Consider the following 18,945-nt stretch of genomic DNA (forward strand, 5'->3'; position numbering starts at 1 on the left):
AGGACCGTGCTGGGCGACACCCGCAGGCTCTCTGCCTTCACCAGGACTCTGCTGGGCGACACCTGCAGGCTCTCTGCCTTCACCAGGACTCTGCTGGGTGACACCTGCAGGCTCTTTGCCTTCATGGAGAGGCACAGCATTAGGGACTCGCCAGGGTGTATGTCTCAGGTTCAGGTACACCCATATCAAGTAAACGTTCAGCTGAAACAATGTTATGGCATTTTTGAAGTTTTTGAAGTTCATACAGCTCTAGATGTTTTCAAATCTACTCTGGATGATCAAACCAGCAAAACGCTCACATAGGGGCCCTATGACACTGCTCCTTGGTAGAACTACCTTTACTGAACTGAGCCTGGGAAGGATGCTGCTGACTTATATGAAGGACGCCGTAACAAACAGCTCTGTAAAACCCTTCACGCTGCTCACCAGGATGATTCTGTTACGTTCACCAGCAGTACACCAGGTGGTAGGCTCTTTAAGGACATCTTTTTATTTCTAATGCCTTAAAGAATGCCTGGAAAATGTTCACTAAGTGAATGAAAGTGACCATATAATGTTAGTAAATGATTGATTTGGGTGTATATAGTTGAAATGTGATAATCTTGTTTATTAAATTCTGCCTTATCCTAGAAATACAACCAGATCACTTGGAAACAGGTCCTCAAGAAAAAGCAAAATAGTGGTATAGACATAAAATGGAGGCACAAATGAGGCAAATACAAAAATACATATTGCAAAGCCCTGTGCACTTACAGGTAAAACATGTATTTCTAAGCTTTCTGGCAACCCTCTGAGGAAAACATGGTAAGTTGCATAGTCCACAGTGTCTATTAGATAAAAACAAAACAAAATAAAACTAAATTTCTAAAAGAAACACAACTATTTCTGACATGAAGGCAAGAAAGAAATATGTCTTAAGGGCCCTCTCCTGGCCAGCTCTCTTTCAAGACGAGCAGGGGGAAGAGGTCAGAGTGGCAGAGACAGCAGGCTAAGGAGAAGTCCATGCCTGGCTCTACTCACACTCAGACGAACATAAGGAGCGACCCTGAGTTTGAAGACTTCTAAGATTTTGTGACAGTTTCTAGCTTTTCCTCACATTTGCAATTCCTATTCCACTTGTGTCCTTGTCGTAATCAGCCGTATACATTCTTATGTGTCAACACTGCCAACTGTCCCCTGGCATCCATTATTTTCTTCTTTCTTTCATTAAGAGATTATTCCTCTCAATTTTTCCCCGTTAGAGCTGTGCAGCTAGAGACTGTGTTTTCCAGCTTCCTTTACAGCCAGACGTGGCCGCCTGAGCAAGTTCTTGCCGCTGGAACGAATGCAAGTGTCGGTGATGGATGCTGCTTCCTCTCTGTCTGCCTGGAGGACGCACAGGTGCGGCTGACCCAGAGCTCGCTTTGTTTTCAGATAAGCAGACAAGGGGAGCACTCAGGGAGGGCAGGACGTGAAGCAGGAACCTGGGTCCCCAGAGCAGAGCAGTCTACCCACCTCGAACCCTCTGCCTGCCTCTCGATTGTTTCAAAAGGAAGAAAGAAACTTCTATATTATTTGAGACATGGTATTTACAGCTTCCTTTATTCAACAGTTTAGCCTGTATTCTAATCAACAGAATTAGAAAATCTTAAAAAGGTGGTATGTTTGCTTCAGGGTCCAACCAATTGAAAGAGACTGAGAGAATATAACTTTGTTCTGTGAAATACGAAGGGAAGAAATTTCTCAAAGGGAGATATACAAGAGCTACAAAAGAAATGATGGGAGTGGCCCAGGGATCACCCTAGGACTTAAAAGTGTCCTAAAGGAGACTTCTGGGTGATACCCAACATTTAAGCAGAAATAGAAACGACATTCAAAATCAAAATGAACGGAAAATCTTTACATTAAGAAAAACACATTATTAAGCTTGGATTTTTCTATAATTGATTCTGACAATTTTAACAACACGAGATGTTACAGATCTTATGTAGTCTAGCAGAGTCAAACCACAGCTGTTGAAACTTTAAGTTGGTCTGTTGACTTACGTTTCATGGGTGCCAAAAAAGAAGATAGGATACTTGTTTGCTGGAGGCTTCACAGCTCCCTCTGGGAGTTCATCAATCTATTAAGGATAAATTAGTTATTAAATATTCAGTTAAATCAGGTAAAATGGCATAAACATGACATAAACATTGTTCTGATAATTTATTGCTAATTTCAAAATAAAATTACTTTAACCAAAATCCCAATAGTTTTTCTTTTCTTGAACATTACAGAATGATTCTAAAGGTCACATTTGGCCCATGACATGAAGAGTAACACTGTAAATTGATTATAACCATATGGTAATACATAATCAGGAGACAAAACTACTCATTTCCTTCAAGTGAATAGAATTATTCCTTGGAATCTGTCCTAGTGAAATAATGCAAAAGAATTAAAAAAGAAACAAAAAGATGCACTTTTTGGGGATAACAGAGAATTTTACACACACGTGCACAACCCTAGAAACATAAGTGTTGCAAGATAGAGGAATTATGGAAAACTAACTCAAAATATTATGTAGTCATTAAAAGATATTGTCTCTTGCCTAGACTACTGCAAGTCACTCTCTCCACCCATTTAAGCTAGAATTACCTTTTAAAATGCATATTTCATTATGTCACCTCCTTGCTTCAGATCATTCTATAGCTTCTAGCTGTGCGTCTGAAACCTCTGGAGCTTTTTAAAAATCAAGAGCCTTCACAGAGAAAGGTGCAAAAATGTGGAGACTAAACAACACGCTTCTGAACAAACAATGGATCATTGAAGAAATTAAAGAAGAAATCAAATTTTATCTGGAGACAAATGAAAATGAGAACACGACATACCAAATCATTTGGGATGCAGCAAAAGCAGTCCTAAGAGGGAAATTCATCGCAATACAGGCTCACCTCACTAAACAAGAAAAAGCTCACATAAGCAACCTCAGACGACACCTAACAGAACTAGAAAAAGAAGAACAAACAAAGCCCAGAGTCAGTAGAAGGAGGGAAATAATAAAAATAAGAGCAGAAATAAACGATATTGAAACAAAAAAGACAATAGAAAGGATCAATGAAACAAAGAGTTGGTTCTTCGAAAGAATTAACAAAATTGACAAACCCCTAGCCAGACTCACCAAGAAAAGAAGAGAGAAAGCGCAAATTAATAAAATTAGGAATGAGAGAGGAGAAATCACAATAGATACCAATGAAATACTAAGAGAATACTATGAAAAACTATATGCCAACAAATTGAACAACCTGGAAGAAATGGACAAATTCCTAGACTCCTACAATCTCCCCAAGCTGAATCAGGAAGAAATGGAGAATCTGAATAGGCCAATCACAAGTAAGGAAATAGAAACGGTAATCAAAAACCTCCCCAAAAATAAGAGTCCAGGACCAGACGGCTTCTCTGGAGAATTCTACCAAACATTCAAAGAAGACTTAATACCTATTCTCCTCAAACTGTTCCAGAAAATTGAGAAAGATGGAGTACTCCCTAACACATTCTCTGAAGCCAACATCACTCTGATCCCCAAACCTGACAAGGACAACACAAAGAAGGAGAACTACAGGCCGATATCACTGATGAACATAGATGCAAAAATCCTCAACAAAATTTTGGCAAACCGAATACAGCAATACATCAAAAAGATTATACACCATGATCAAGTGGGATTTATACCAGGGACACAGGGATGGTTCAACATCCACAAGTCAATCAACGTGATACACTACATCAACAAAATGAAAAAGAAAAACCACATGATCATCTCATTAGATGCAGAGAAAGCATTCGACAAGATCCAACACCCATTTATGATAAAAACCCTCAATAAAATGGGTATAGAAGGAAAGTACCTCAACATAATAAAGGCCATATATGACAGACCCACAGCCAACATCATACTCAATGGACAAAAACTGAAAGCCATCCCTCTGAGGACAGGAACAAGACAAGGGTGCCCACTTTCACCACTCCTATTCAACATAGTACTGGAGGTGCTGGCCAGAGCAATTCGGCAGGAAAAAGAAATAAAAGGAATCCAAATAGGTAACAAAGAAGTAAAACTCTCGCTGTTTGCAGATGACATGATCTTATATATAGCAAACCCCAAAGAATCCATAAAAAAACCATTAGAAATAATCAACAACTACAGCAAAGTAGCAGGGTATAAAATTAACGTGCATAAATCAGTAGCATTTCTATACACTAACAATGAACTAACAGAAAAAGAACTCAAGAACTCAATCCCATTCACAATCGCAACGAAAAGAATAAAATACCTTGGGATAAACTTAACCAAGGAAGTGAAGGATCTATACAATGAAAACTACAAGACTTTCTTGAAAGAAATTGACGATGACATAAAGAGATGGAAAGACATTCCATGCACATGGATTGGAAGAATAAACATAGTTAAAATGTCCATACTACCTAAAGCAATATACAGATTCAATGCTATCCCAATCAGAATCCCAAGAACATTCTTCACAGAAATTGAACAAACAATCCTAAAATTCATATGGGGCAACAAAAGACCGCAAATTGCTAAAGCAATCCTGAGCAAGAAAAACAAAGCCGGCAGAATCACAATCCCCGATTTCAAAACATATTACAAAGCTACAGTGATCAAAACAGCATGGTACTGGTACAAAAACAGGTCCACAGATCAATGGAACAGAATTGAAAGCCCAGAGATAAAACCACACATCTATGGACAGCTAATCTTCGACAAAGGAGCAGAGGGCCTACAATGGAGAAAAGAAAGTCTCTTCAACAAATGGTGCTGGGAAAACTGGACAGCCACATGCAAAAGATTGAAAATTGACCATTCTTTTTCACCACACACCAAAATAAACTCAAAATGGATCAAAGACCTAAAGATTAGGCCTGAGACAATAAGTCTTTTAGAAGAGAATATAGGCAGTACACTCTCTGACATCAGTTTCAAAAGAATCTTTTCGGACACTATAACTCCTCAGTTGAGGGAAACAATAGAAAGAATAAACAAATGGGACTTCATCAGACTAAAGAGCTTCTTCAAGGCAAGGGAAAACAGGATTGAAACAAAAAAACAGCTCACTAATTGGGAAAAAATATTTACAAGCCACTTATCCGACAAAGGGTTAATCTCCATAATATACAAAGAACTCACACTGCTTAACAACAAAAAAACAAACAACCCGATCAAAAAATGGGCAGAGGACATGAACAGACATTTCTCAAAAGAAGATATGAATATGGCCAATAGACACATGAAAAGATGCTCATCATCGCTAATCATCAGGGAAATGCAAATCAAAACTACACTAAGATATCACCTTACACCCGTTAGATTGGCAAAAACATCCAAAACCAAGAGCGACAAATGTTGGAGAGGTTGTGGAGAAAAAGGAACCCTCATACACTGTTGGTGGGAATGCAAACTGGTACAGCCACTATGGAAAACAGTATGGAGATTTCTCAAAAAGTTAAAAATAGAAATACCCTATGACCCAGCCATCCCATTACTGGGTATCTATCCTAAGAACCTGATATCAGAAATCTCAAGAGTCCATTGCACCCCTATGTTCATCGCAGCATTATTTACAATAGCCAAGACGTGGAACCAGCCTACATGCCCAGAAACTGATGATTGGATAAAGAAGATGTGGTATATATACACAATGGAATACTACTCAGCCATAAAAAAAGACAAAATTGGCCCATTCACAACAACGTGGATGGACCTCGAGGGTATTATGTTAAGCGAAATAAGCCAGTCAGAGAAAGACGAACTCTATATGACTCCACTCATAGGTGGAAGTTAGTATATTGATAAGGAGATCAGATCGGTGGTTACCAGGGAAAAGGGGGGGTGGGGGGAGGGCACAAAGGGGGAAGTGGTGTACCCACAACATGACTAACAAAAATGTACAACTGAAATCTCACAAGGTTGTAATCTATCATAACATTAATAAAAAAAAAAAAAATCAAGAGCCTTCAGCCCCTCCCCAGACCTGCCAATGCTCACGCACAGTGAGGCTGAGAGCCTCTGCCAGGATGAGGTCCAAATCCTTAATGAGTTATACGGCCACATACACACTACTCCTGAGAATGATTCAAGAAATGGTCCTTAACTCCCAAGTCTCCACCTGTAGCCCCAACCTTTCCTCTGAACTTCAGGCATCAAATCACAAACATCTACACACAATCTCCACTTACAGGTCCTACAAGCAGCTTAAAGTAAAGGCAAGAGACACACAGAAGAGGCAGACTTGGAGCTCAGAGAGCAAGGAAAAGGTCTGGTATCCAGTCTCGTGAAGAATCTGCAGGCCTTCTTAATGAACAGTGGCAGCGGCCCGAGGACTACCGCACACACAAGTTCATGTCTGAGCTGAACGAGCCGCATCACAGCGGTGCCTGGGGCACTGGGAAAAGACGGCCTTGGAGTCTAGAAACTTGTTGTCACGTCCTGCTTCTGATTCCAATTGTGGCATGGAAGGTGTCACAATCTCTTGGGGCCCTGACTTTCACATCTGTAATATGTGAAACCTCTAGGTTTCCTTCAGTCCTGAAATTCCATGGCTTGTCTAAAACTGAACCAATTTTCTCTGAATCTGTTTTTGTTTTCTATCTTACTTATTGGTATATTCCGTTACCAAGAAAGAAACCTTAATCTTTTTATTTCCTCAAGCCCCATATTCAATTTTTCACCAAATTCTACCAATTCAGCGCCTGAAATGTCTCTCAAATTGATCACTATTCCCATTACTGTATTTAGTTCCGTTACTCCAGTGCTCCCGATCTTTTGACAAGGCCATTCCACCAGCCTTTCAAAGTCGCTCCTTGTCTGCAGGCTTCCCGTTACCTACTACACAACTTCTGTGAAAACCTTGTATGTGTTATAATCAACGCTACCCTACAAAGACAACTGAAAAATGAATAATTTCATTTTGAATAAATTCAATTATATATGTATAATTGTGGTAAAACCCCAAAATTTCCATCTTAACTATTTTTAATGTACAGTTCAGAAGTGTTAAGAATATTCGCATCATTGTGAAACGGATCTCCAGAAAACGAACATATTTTAAATGAACAAAAAAATAGAACTTAAAATGCAAAGGGGTAAGTTTATGTATGTGGTAGACACTGAATTACTAGTTGACAAAACACCATCGCATCATGTTTTCTTCACTCTTATGAGAAAACTAAAAGTGAACATTAAAAAACCTTTTCACACTTTTCTTTCAAACAGAAACACAACTTCTGCTTAAATCTTCCTTTGCCATAATGTCACATAACTAATGTCCACTGCAGAGGGTGCAAACTGATGGCCCTCGGGCAATTTCTGGCCTGAAGACATGTGTTGTTTGGCTCATAGTGATTTTTAAAAATTGAATTAGTTATCAACGCTTTAAAACTGGAAGACTCACATTAAAATACAGATTAACAGCTTCTGTGAAAAAAATATTGAAGATAGGGATAAGCAAGACTAAGCCCGCATCCCCACAAGGCAACAATTAGCACAAGAAGATCCACAGTTACACCTTAGACAGGTGTGTGCCCCCCACCCTGGCTGGACAACGCTGTAAACGACCGCTCTCCTCCTTTACATTGCGGGCCTGGCCCCTCGGGGTGTTTGAGTTCACGCGCCCTATAATAAATATCGTCAAACCCAGTAACTGGCCTTATCCGCGTGCTGGTTCCCTCGTGGAGGTGTTAAATGACGTGCTGACGTGCACACCTCATGTTTCACTGCTTTGCTTTAACTTCTTTGAAGACTATGCCTGGACGCACCGGGACCTGTGCTGAGCTCTTCAGTGGAGACAGCTTCCCGAGCTGGGGAGCGGGCACCTCTCAGGAGCCGGTGGGTCTTTTTTTGGCTCCTAGAGTGAACACCAGTGGCAACAGAACTTTATCTTCAGAGTTTTTGTTTTGCTACTGTTTCTGTTTTCCCGACTTTGTGTTTTGACTTCTGTTTCTGGCTCTCGGCTATGTGTGGTTGCTTCTGGTTCGCAGACAGTGTTCTTCCCCAGGACGGGGTGATGGAGACCTTTGGGTGTGACGCGGCGAAGAACCCATGCATTAATCTTTTGGTTTGTAGAATACATCTTGCTTCTACTGGCAAGAAGAAAAGCCCTCGATGGCCAGATCCCTGCGTGTATTCTGTTTTCTTTAACCTGTAGCTGAACTCTCAGACCTGAGGCTGCAAGCTCCCTGTGGGTCCACACTCGAGAGCCTTCACCCTCTTGTGTGCGTTTGAAACATTGTCCTATTTCTAGAAAGGGTATTAACAAATTAGATATAAATCTCTTAAAAGAGCTCTGTTTTTATTGGTTTATAGATATTAATAAGACTTACAAAAATCTAACCTAAAGGAACCTAAGAATCCTCAGGAAATTAAAAAGTGAATATAGAATACTTTAAATGCGGTGCCCTTTTTGTTATCGTTCTTTATTTGTCTGCTTTGCTCACTGCAGAGACACACAGGGCAGGTCACTTAGAACCCGAGGCTCCACCCCTGGGAGTCCACAAGGCCACGGCTCCATGGCCTTGGGCCTGGAGGGAGACATCCTCAAGGCTCCCTGGACCTTCACCAGCACTGTCACCTGGGGACTCCTCAGAAATGCCAGTTCTGAGCCAGCCCTGATAACCTAGTGGTTAAAGTTCAGTGCTCGCACGGCTTCACTGGTCCAGGGTCACTTCTTGGTTGCAGAACCACACCACCCGTCTGTCAGGAGCCATGCTGTGCAGTGGCTCACAGAGAAGAACTAGCACGACTTACAACTAAGATACACAACCACATCTGGGACTTTGGGGAGGGAAAAAAAATAGAAAAAAGAGAAAGATTGGCTCAGGGTGAATCTTTCCCTGCAAAAGAAAAAAAAGAAATGCCAGTTCTCAGTCCAGAATTCAGACCGACTGACTCACTTTGGGGTTAGGCCCAAGAGTCAGCATTTTAAGAAGCCTCCAGCTGACTTTGGTTGTAAGTCATTGTAAGACATCGCACCCTCTTGCTGTGGTTCCTGTTGACGGGTTGCCTCTGTCTCTTGTGATTAACATGAGTCTCTCTAAATCTGCAGGATTTTTGCATGAAGGTTGCAAAAATGCATCAGTGCATTGTCTGTTTTCCTAATATTTAAAAAATATATATAAATATGAAAGTTTCTGTTTTTATTAAAGGAGTACCATACCATATTAAATGTGGTGGCCTTTTAAGGAAAAACCCTTCTCACAGAAACTGTTAGCTCAGATGCACTTTTTTTTATTGAGGTAACACTGGTTTACACCATTATATAAATTTCAGGTGTACATCATCATATTCAATTTCTGTGTAGAGAACAACACATTCACCACCCAAAGACTAATTACCATTCATCACCACACACATGCCCTGGCTGGTAACCACCAATCTGACCTCTGTAACTGTCTTCTGTCTGCTGTTTTTACCTTCTGTTTGTGAGTGAGGTCACATGGCACTTGACTTTCTCCATCTGAGTTATCTCACTTAGCCTAATGCCCTTAACGTCCATCCATGTTGTCACAAAAGGCAAGGTTTCATCTTTTTTTTATAGCTGAGTAGCATTCCATCGTGTATATATATATGTAGTGTCCCTTGATGGGCACTTAGGTTGTTTTCAAGTTTGGCTATTGTGAATAATGCTGCAATGAACATAGAGGCGATGCATATATCTTTATGCATTCGTGTTTTGATGATCTTTGGATAAATACCCAGCAGTGGAATAGCTGGATCATATGGTATTTGTATTCTTAATTTTTTGTGGAATCTCCATACTGTTTTCCACAGTGGCTGCCCAGTTTGCATTCCCGCCAGCAGTGTATGAAAGTTCCCTTTTCTCCACACCCTCTGCAACACTGATTATTTCTTGTCTTGTTAATTATAGCCATTCTGACGGGCGTGAGGTGATATCTCATTGTGGTTTTGATTTGCATTTCCCTAATAATTAGTGATGTTGAAGACCGTTTCATGTGCCTGTTGGCTATCTGTGTATCTTCTTTGGAAAAATGTTCAGATCTTTTGCCCAATTTTTTTTTTTTTTTTTTTGGTGAGGAAGATTGGCCCTGAGCTAACATCTGTTGCCAATCTTCCCCTTTTTGCTCGAGGAAGATTGTCACTCACCTAACATCTGTGCCAATCTTCCTTTATTTTATGTGGGATGCTGTCACAGTGTGGCTTGAGGAGTACTGCCATGTCCATGCCTGGGATCCAAACCCGTGAACCCCAAGGCGCCAAAGCAGAGTGCATGAACTTAACCACTATGCCACTGGGCTGGCCCCTCTTTTGCCCATTTTTTGATTGGGTTGTTTCTTTGTTGTTGAGATGTATGAATTCTTTATATATTTTGGATATTAACCCGTATCAGATAAATGGTTTGCAAATATCTTCTCCCAATTTTTAGGCTGTCTTTTTGTTTCGTTGATGGTTTCCTTTGCTGGGCAGAAGCTTTTTAGTTTGATGCAGTCCTGTTTGATTTTTTTTTGTTTCCCTTGCCTGGTCAGACATGGCACTTGAAAATTTGCTGCTAAGACTGATGTCAAAGAGCATACTGCCTATGTTTTCTTCTAGAAGTTTCATGGTTTCAAGTCTTACATTTGAATCTTTAATGCATTTTGAGTTGATTTTTGTGTATGGTGTAAGATAATAGTCTACTTTCATTCTTTTGCACATGGCTGTCCAGTTTTCCCAACATCATTTATTGAAGAGACTTTCCTTTCTCCATTATATATTCTTGGCTCCCTTGTCGAAAATTAGCTGTCCATAGATGTGTGGATTTACTTCTGGGCTCTCAATTCTGTTCCATTGATTGGTATGTCTGTTTCTGTGCCAGTCCGATGCTGTTTTGGTTACTATAACTTTGTAGTATATTTTGAAATCAGGGAGTGTGATACCTCCAGTTTTGTTCTTTCACCTCAGGATTCCTTTGGCTATGCAGGTCTTTTGTTGTTCCATATAAATTTTAGGATCCTTTGTTCTATTTCTGTGAAAAATGTTGGAACTTTGATAGGGATTGCACGGAATCTGTAGATTGCTCTAGGAAGTATGGACATTTTACCTATGTCAGTTCTTCCAATCCAAGCATATGGAATATCTTTGCATTTCTTTGTGTCTTCTTCAATTTCTTTCAACAATGTTTTATAGTTTTCAGTGTACAGGTCTTTCCCCTCTTAGGTTAAGTTTATTCCTAGATATTTTTTATTGTTGTTGCAATTGTAAATGGGATTGTATTCTTAATTTCTCTTTTTGCTACTTCATTAAGTGTATAGAAACACAACCGATTTTTATACGTTGATTTTATATCCTACAACTTTACTGAATTCATTTATTATTTCTGATAGTTTTTTGGTGGATTCGTTGGTGTTTTCTATATATAAATCATGTCATCTGTAAATAGTGGGTTTCACTTCTTCCTGTCCAATTCGAATCCCTTTTATTTCTTTTTCTTGCCTGATTGCTCTGGCTAGGACTTCCAATACAATGTTAAACAAGAGTGGTGAAACTGGGCATCCTTGGTTCCTCTTCTTTGAGGGATAGCTTTCAGTTTTTCTCCATTGAGAATGATATTTGCTGTGGGTTTGTCATATATGGCCTTTATTATGTTGAGGTATTTTCCTTCTATACCCATTTCATTTAGAGTTTTTATCATAAATGGATGCTGTATCTTGTCAAATGCTTTCTCTGCATCTATTGAGATGATCATGTGATTTTTATTCTTCGTTTTGTTAATGTGATGCATCATGTTGATTGATTTGTGGATGTTGAACCATCCCTGCTTCCCTGGAATAAATCCCACTTGATCATGGTGTATGATCTTTTTAATGTATTGTTGTATTCAATTTGCTAGTATTTTGTTGAGGATTTTTGCATCGATGTTCATCAGTGATATTGGCCTGTAATTTTTTCTTGTCCTTGTCTGGTTTTGGCATCAGGGTGATGTTGGCCTCGTAGAAGGAGTTAGGAAGCTTCCGCTCCTCTTTGGTTTTTGGAAGTTTGAGAAGGATGGGGATTAAGTCTTCTTGGGATGTCTGGTAGAATCCACCAGGGAAGCCATCAGATGCATTTGTACATGAGAATCCAAATTTAAGTAATCAAAGTAAATTCTTGAACAAATGGTTACTAATTCTGGCTTAAAAACAGCTATTTCTCTGTGTCTGGATTTAATCATTGTAGACTGTAATAAAGCAAATGTTTCATCTTTTTATTTATTTTTTAATTGAGATAATGATAGGTTACAACCTTGTGAAATTTCAGTTGTACATTATTGTTAGTCATGTTGTAGGTGCACCCCTTCACCTTTTGTGCCCACCCTCCACCCTCCTTTCCTCTGGTAGCCACTAATCTGTTCTCTTTGTCCACATGTTTAACTTCCTCATATGAGTGGAGTCATACAGAGATTGTCCTTCTCTGTCTGGCTTATTTCACTTAACATATTACCCTCAAGGTCCATCCATGTTGTTGTGAATGGGACGATCTTATCCTTTTTTATGGCTGAGTAGTATTCCATTGTGTATATATACTACATTCTCTTTATCCGATCATCAGTTGATGGACACTTAAGTTGCTTCCACATCTTGGCTATTGCAAATAATGCTGCGATGAACATAGGGGTGCATGGGACTTTTGGAATTGCTGATTTCAAGCTCTCTGGATAGACACCCAGTAGTGGGATAGCTGGGTTGTATGGTAGTTCTATTTTTAATTTTTTGAGGAATCTCCATACTGTTTTCCATAGTGGCTACACCAGTTTGCATTCCCACCAGCAGTGTATGAGGGTAAATGTTTTGTCTTTTTAAATAAAATTTGGGTTTGTTTTCTCACAAAGACACTAATTACTTCTGAACTTCTTAAATAGGGCTACCAATAAGCTAATATTACTTTCATATAATGTTTAAGATTAAGGAAAACGTAAACTTGAATTCTGACAAACTTTTCTATATCAAGAATAATTATGTCCTGTGGTATGTTAGATTAAACATAATTTTCAATGGTTAACTTTAAGACTTTGGACTAATATTAAATTGAGTTAATTAATGGATAATCTTCGCATCCATGAATAATTTCTAAGTAAGGCAACACTGAAACAATGGTCACCAAGTGTAGTTTAATATATATATGATTTTAATTTTTATTTGTTATATAGTGGCTGTTTTTGCCACTTTAAGAAGGCAGAGAAAGGATATGGGTATGATGCATGTCCTGGAGCCTGGCTGGTTTGCTAAAACACTTGTACATGACAAAAATTTCTCCATTCTGTCACCCTCTGTGAAAGAGAAGTCAGCTCCTTCAGTGAGGTTATAGTCAGTACGGAGACTGAGGCTACCACAGTCATGGCACAGAAGTGCGACTATGTGTGCCAGGTCACAGGACGCGTGTTTGTTTATTAACGGGGAAGACTACTTCTGTACTTGAAGTAAAGTATCTGGGTTGTTCTAAAATGTGAGAGAGGATAATGAAGAACAAAACCTGGGTGAATACTGAAAGCTACAGAAGGTCTGTGGAAACGGAAATTTATTTGCCGTGGACTATAATTGCAAGTAAGAGTCTAAAAATAAGCAACAAAATACTAAAATTTTGCCCAAGCGGGCTCAGTTTTGATGGATTTATTCATAGGATTAAAAAGGGAAAGCCTGTAAATCCATTAAGGTCAAATATTTATTAATACAAAACCAGAATTTAGTTTTTCTCTACTAAAATAACAAACTGGTCTTGGAGTATTCTGTTTGCTCTTAACAAAAGGTGGTAAAAGGTTATTCTTAACCCTCTGAATAATCTGTGTAGACAGCAGAGATGCCATATCTCACTAGAGTGACTTCTGGACTTGATGGTGACTGTCATATCCTTAAACTTGTCTTTAAACAAACTACAAAAGTTCCTTGCTAAAGAGTCAAGGTTCTTTAAAAAAAATTGGTTTATCATCTTCTATGTTAATTTAAACCATTATATTGTTACTTTAAGTCATTATTCTCAAATATCTAAGTTCCTATCCTAATCGAGTGATCCAGTCTTCTCTGATGACTCTCGTGATGCTGCTGAGTTCAGAGTTCTCATTGGGAAACAAATGGTTTGGCTCAGATTGTGGTGTAAGGCCTAAAGCTCAACATTATGTGCTGCCTTGATAGCCAGTAAAATCAGGACGGCTTTGAATGGCCTACCCACAAGTGTTCTTGCTCTCTCTGTTCCTGTGGATAAGGTCCCTAGCCAAAACATCCTCCTTATCAAAAAGGGACCAGGCACAGTTTCTACTTATCCCCAAGAAGCAGGTTTCAGTTCCCTGCCAGCCCTTGGAATTATTCAAACAAGCCGTCACATCCTCCTGTGGGAACCCCACCCCCTTGATGCTACAAAGCCTGCCTCTCACTGCCTGTGGCTGTTCACTCTGATCCTCAGTGCAACCCCACGCGGCCCATGGTGTCCTCTTCTGGGATGTCAGTTTCTGTAACTAATACACTGTGTGCATCTCATCTGGGCAGTGTTGTGTGTTGAGCCATTCCCATAACCATACAGTGGGAATCCCTCTTTCACGGGTAGGGTGAATAGGAGGGGATCAAAACACCGACAGGCAACAACATCAGGGGAATCTGGTCAGGGTCCGGGGGTGGGGGGTTCCACACGGTGACTCAAACGTGTCTGTGCGGTTCCTTCACGGCAGGAGTCTGGGTGATCGGGAGTGAGGTGGTATGGAGGGTGAGAAGTCCTAGGGGCCAGAGGCAGGCAGACACCACGGTCCCTCCCTCGGCAATGTCAGTTCCTCTGTCAGGTCTCTGCTCAGGAGCAGCTCGTCCGAGAGCTGCCCTTACAGCCAACTTAGAGCAGCACCCCTCCCTGTCCTGCTCTGCTTTGATTCTCGGCACTCTCCCTTCGCAGCAGAACATGAGCTCTGGGAGGGAACTCGCTCCGGGCTCTGCAGCAGCCCTGCTGTGTGGAGCGGGCCTGACGGCCGGGTACACGCCAGCGCTCCCCGAGGCCCAGCACCTGAGGAGCCCACACCTGGCACACGGGGAGGACCGAGACCCAGCTGTGATGGAGAGGAGAAGGGTGTGCCTCGGGACACTTTCAGTGACAGACCACCAGGAAAACTACCATGAAGTTAGTACACAAAGGAGGCTCTATGCTTAAGAAAAGAAAACATGAAAGCCAAGCAAACTGCTCTCTGAATATGCCAAGAAGGGCTTTTGGGGCTAGTTGACAAAAAATGGGGAGAAAAAGAGCCCATTTTAGCTCTAAAAGTTAATGAGGTGAGGTTAAATCACAGAGGGGGAAAAAAGCTTGTGATCTTGTTAGGAAAATGGCTTTAGATAGACAGAAGTCTATAAACGAGTCAACAAATCTCCAGCAGGTAGGGGGAAGCACACTGTGGAAAAGGAAATGTACACAGGAGAAAGGGAGCAACTTCTTAACTGCAAGCACATTTAGTTTAATAAACAGGTAACTGACCAACTTAATATCTGAAAGTAACACTCTGTTAAAAGAACAGCAAACATGACCATGTGGAAATACCTTCCAAAATAACAGTTCGAAAGATCTCTAGAAAACCAGTCCCTAATTATCTTCAAGTATAGAAAAACCATCACCTTTTAGTTGATAGGACAATTTCATATTTAAAGACATTTTGGGGGCTGGCCCTGTGGCCTAGTGGTTAAGTTCGGTGTGCTCAGTTTCAGCAGCCTGGGTTCTGTTCCCAGGCGTGGATCTACATCACTCATCAGCAGCCATGCTGTGGTGGTGACTCACACACAAAATAGAGGAAGATTGGCACAGATGTTAGCTCAGGGCAAATCTTCCTCAGCAAAAAAAAAAAAAAATTTGTTTTTTACTCAACAAAACTTTGGAAAACCTTGACATTTTTATCTTTAAAAGAATTATACATAATTTTGAGAGATCATGATATACTCAGAACACAGTGCTTTTAACTTATTGTAGGCTTTATGTAGGGGATAGGCCAGATGACTTACTGAGGTCCCTCATTAGTATGTTATATTGCTGATTCTGGAGGAGCATTTGTGGGGCATTAACTCATCCTCAGGGTACACCTCGGATAGAGCCAGTCTTTGACAACTGGAAAAACTCAGGTTGAACAGTAAAAGGTGAGGGGTTTGGTTTATGATTTTCATATAAGATCTTCATTTAAACCTCCATTTTACATTGAAATGTCTACACAGTTGGCATATTCCCCCAACTCCTCCCAGCCCTTCAGTCTTCCAAACCATTGTCCACACAGGTTACACTCTCAACAGGTACAAAATACACTTGTTTTTAGGGTTTTCACTTTTATTGAGGCAAAATTATACACTTACGATCAGTGTCTATTTAATGAGAATTTGATACATGCATATCCCCACAGAACCAACACCTCATCTAGAATACAGCATTTACGTCACATGACAGTTTTCTCGTACTCCCTGCCAGTATTTCCCACCCACCACAGGCAACCCCTTTCCTGATTTCCATCACGAGAGATCAGTGTTGCCTCTTCGTGAACTTAAAATTAAAAAAAAAAAAAAAAGGATAGGTATTTGGTCATTGGCTTCTTTTGCTCAAAATGGTTTTTGAGATGAATTCCTATTAACAGTTAATTCTTTTATACTGGCAAGTAGTATGCCACTGCTTGCATCCCCGACTGACCTACTGACGAACATTTGCACTGTTTCCAGTTTTGGCTATTGTGAATCAAACTGCTATAAACACTCTTGTACATTTTTTTCATATATTCTTTCATCTCTCTTGGATAAATATGTATGAGTAGAATTACTGGGTAATAACATTACGTATGTTTAATTTTGTAAGAAACTGCCAGATTGTTTTCCAAGGTGGTTACACCATTTTATACTCCCTCCAGCAAGAATGAGAGTTCCAGTTGTTGTACATCCTAACCAATATTTGGTATGGCTAGTCTTTTTAATTTTAGCCATTCTAGTTGGTGTGAAGTGGTATCTATTGTGGGTATCTTTTTTTTATTATTTTTTATTTTATTGAGGTCATATTGGCTTCTAACATTGCCAATAAATTTCAGGTGTCCATTATTATATTTCAGTTTCTGTGTAGGCTGCATCATGTGCACTACCAATAATAGTCTAGTTTTCATCTGTCATCATACATATGTGTCCCTTTATAGCCCTTTTGCCCTCCCCTTGTCCTCTTCTCCTGTGGTAACCACTCATCTGGTCTCCTTATCTATGTGTTTATCTTTATTGTGGATATCTTTTAACATACCAAACTGTTACAATGCTCTAGGCATTTACCCAGAAGAAATGAAAGCATCTGTCCATAGAAAGATTTGTACAAGGATGTACTTGGCAGCTTTATTCATAACAGCAAAAATCTGGAAACAGCCCAGTGTCCATCAACATGAAAATGGCTAAACAAACTGTACGATATTCATACAAGGGAACACTATTCAGTAATAAAAAAGAATGAGGTACTAATGATACAAAAATATGGAGGAATCTCAAAAACACTATGCTAAATGAAAGAAGCCCTACATAAAAGAGTAATATTGCAATGTTGTATAAATGGAATATTGCATTATTTCATTTATATGAAGCTCTAGAAAAGGAAAAGCTAATTTATGGTGAAAAAATCTAAACAGTGATTCCCTCGGGGGGAGGGCGGGGGTGGTGACTGACTGGGAAGAGGCATGAGAGTGTTTTCCGGACGATGGTCATATTTCATATCCTGATAGGAGTTTCGATTACATAGGTATAAATTTGTCAGAACTCATCAAATGGAACACAAGATTTATGCCTGCATTGTATGTAACTTACCTCAAAAATTAAATAAATGTTAAATTCTAGTTAATTATATGCAGGCTAAAGTGAAATATAATAATATATGCAAATTAATGTAAAATACATAAAAATTAAATGGATTGATCGATGGATACATTGTTAGATGAACAGAAATGTGATAACACAAACTAGCAAAATGTTAATTGTAGAATCTAGCCAGTGGGCGTGTGGCATTTGCTTTCTACAGCAACATCTCTGTGTGTTTCAAAATTTTCCTAACAATATTTTGGTAAAAATAGGTAGGAGGAGAGAGAGGATGAGAGTAATCTAACAAGTTGGTTATATCTTTATCTTTTAAGATGCAAAGTCTATTGATACCGTCTAGTCAGTAAATTCAGATGTGACGGCAGACTGCTGTGCTCCATTACAAGCTGAGGCTGATTTTTAAAACTATCTACATACAATACTTTAGCTAAAAATGACTCCAAAGAGAATTTTTAAACCGCCAAGTTGTCAATTACAGAGACTGCACCACTGATGCTTCCCTCGACGTGAGTCCCAGCATCCCTCTATCTTCTCTAACAATGGGTTTTATCAACTTGCCTCATCTACATTTGCTATGTGAAAAATAGTGATTTAATGTGTACTTTCTTAATTACAGATGGTGATGAACATCTTTTCATATGTTAAAAGTTACTTGTATTATGTTTTCTATAAACTGCTTTTTCACACCCAATGCCCATTTTTCTACTGGGTTGTTGGTCTTTTGTTATTGATCTGTAAAAGCTCATTTTGTGTGTGTGTGTGTGTATCAGTCCTTTTTCCATCATAGGTTACAAACGTTTTTACCTATTTATCATTTGTCTTGATTTCATCTGCAGCATTTTTTTGGTCAGCAGAAATCCTTAATTTTTATATAGCAAAAGCTATTAATCTTTCCTTTGTGGATTATGGGTTTGCACCTTGCTTAAAGGGCCTTTCCTATTCCAAGATTTCCAAAAAATTCTCCCATATTTTCCCTCATATTACTTTTGTGGTTTTAAGGAATTATACTTTTAAGCTAGAAATGTACCTAATAGTGAGTGTAGGGAAATGAGCATCCATATAAATGATTACTAGGAATGTAAATTGCTACAAACATTTAAGAAGTTGATATGATATCATATAAAATTAAATACATACCACATAGCCTAACAATGCCACTTC

General features: G+C 39.5%; 1 protein-coding gene across 1 annotated transcript in view; it reads right to left on the bottom strand.

Moving 5' to 3' along the window:
- The window catches only part of HDGFL3 (HDGF like 3), a 67,017-nt gene that overhangs the window by 18,682 nt on the left and 29,390 nt on the right, over window positions 1-18,945 (bottom strand). Inside the window, exon 2 of the mRNA XM_046653328.1 lies at window positions 2,025-2,101. Within this exon, the coding sequence (XP_046509284.1) occupies window positions 2,025-2,101 (77 nt within the window). The remainder of the gene's footprint in view (window positions 1-2,024; window positions 2,102-18,945) is intronic.

Source organism: Equus quagga, chromosome 2, assembly GCF_021613505.1.
Source record: "Equus quagga isolate Etosha38 chromosome 2, UCLA_HA_Equagga_1.0, whole genome shotgun sequence".
NCBI classification, from domain to species: domain Eukaryota; kingdom Metazoa; phylum Chordata; class Mammalia; order Perissodactyla; family Equidae; genus Equus; species Equus quagga.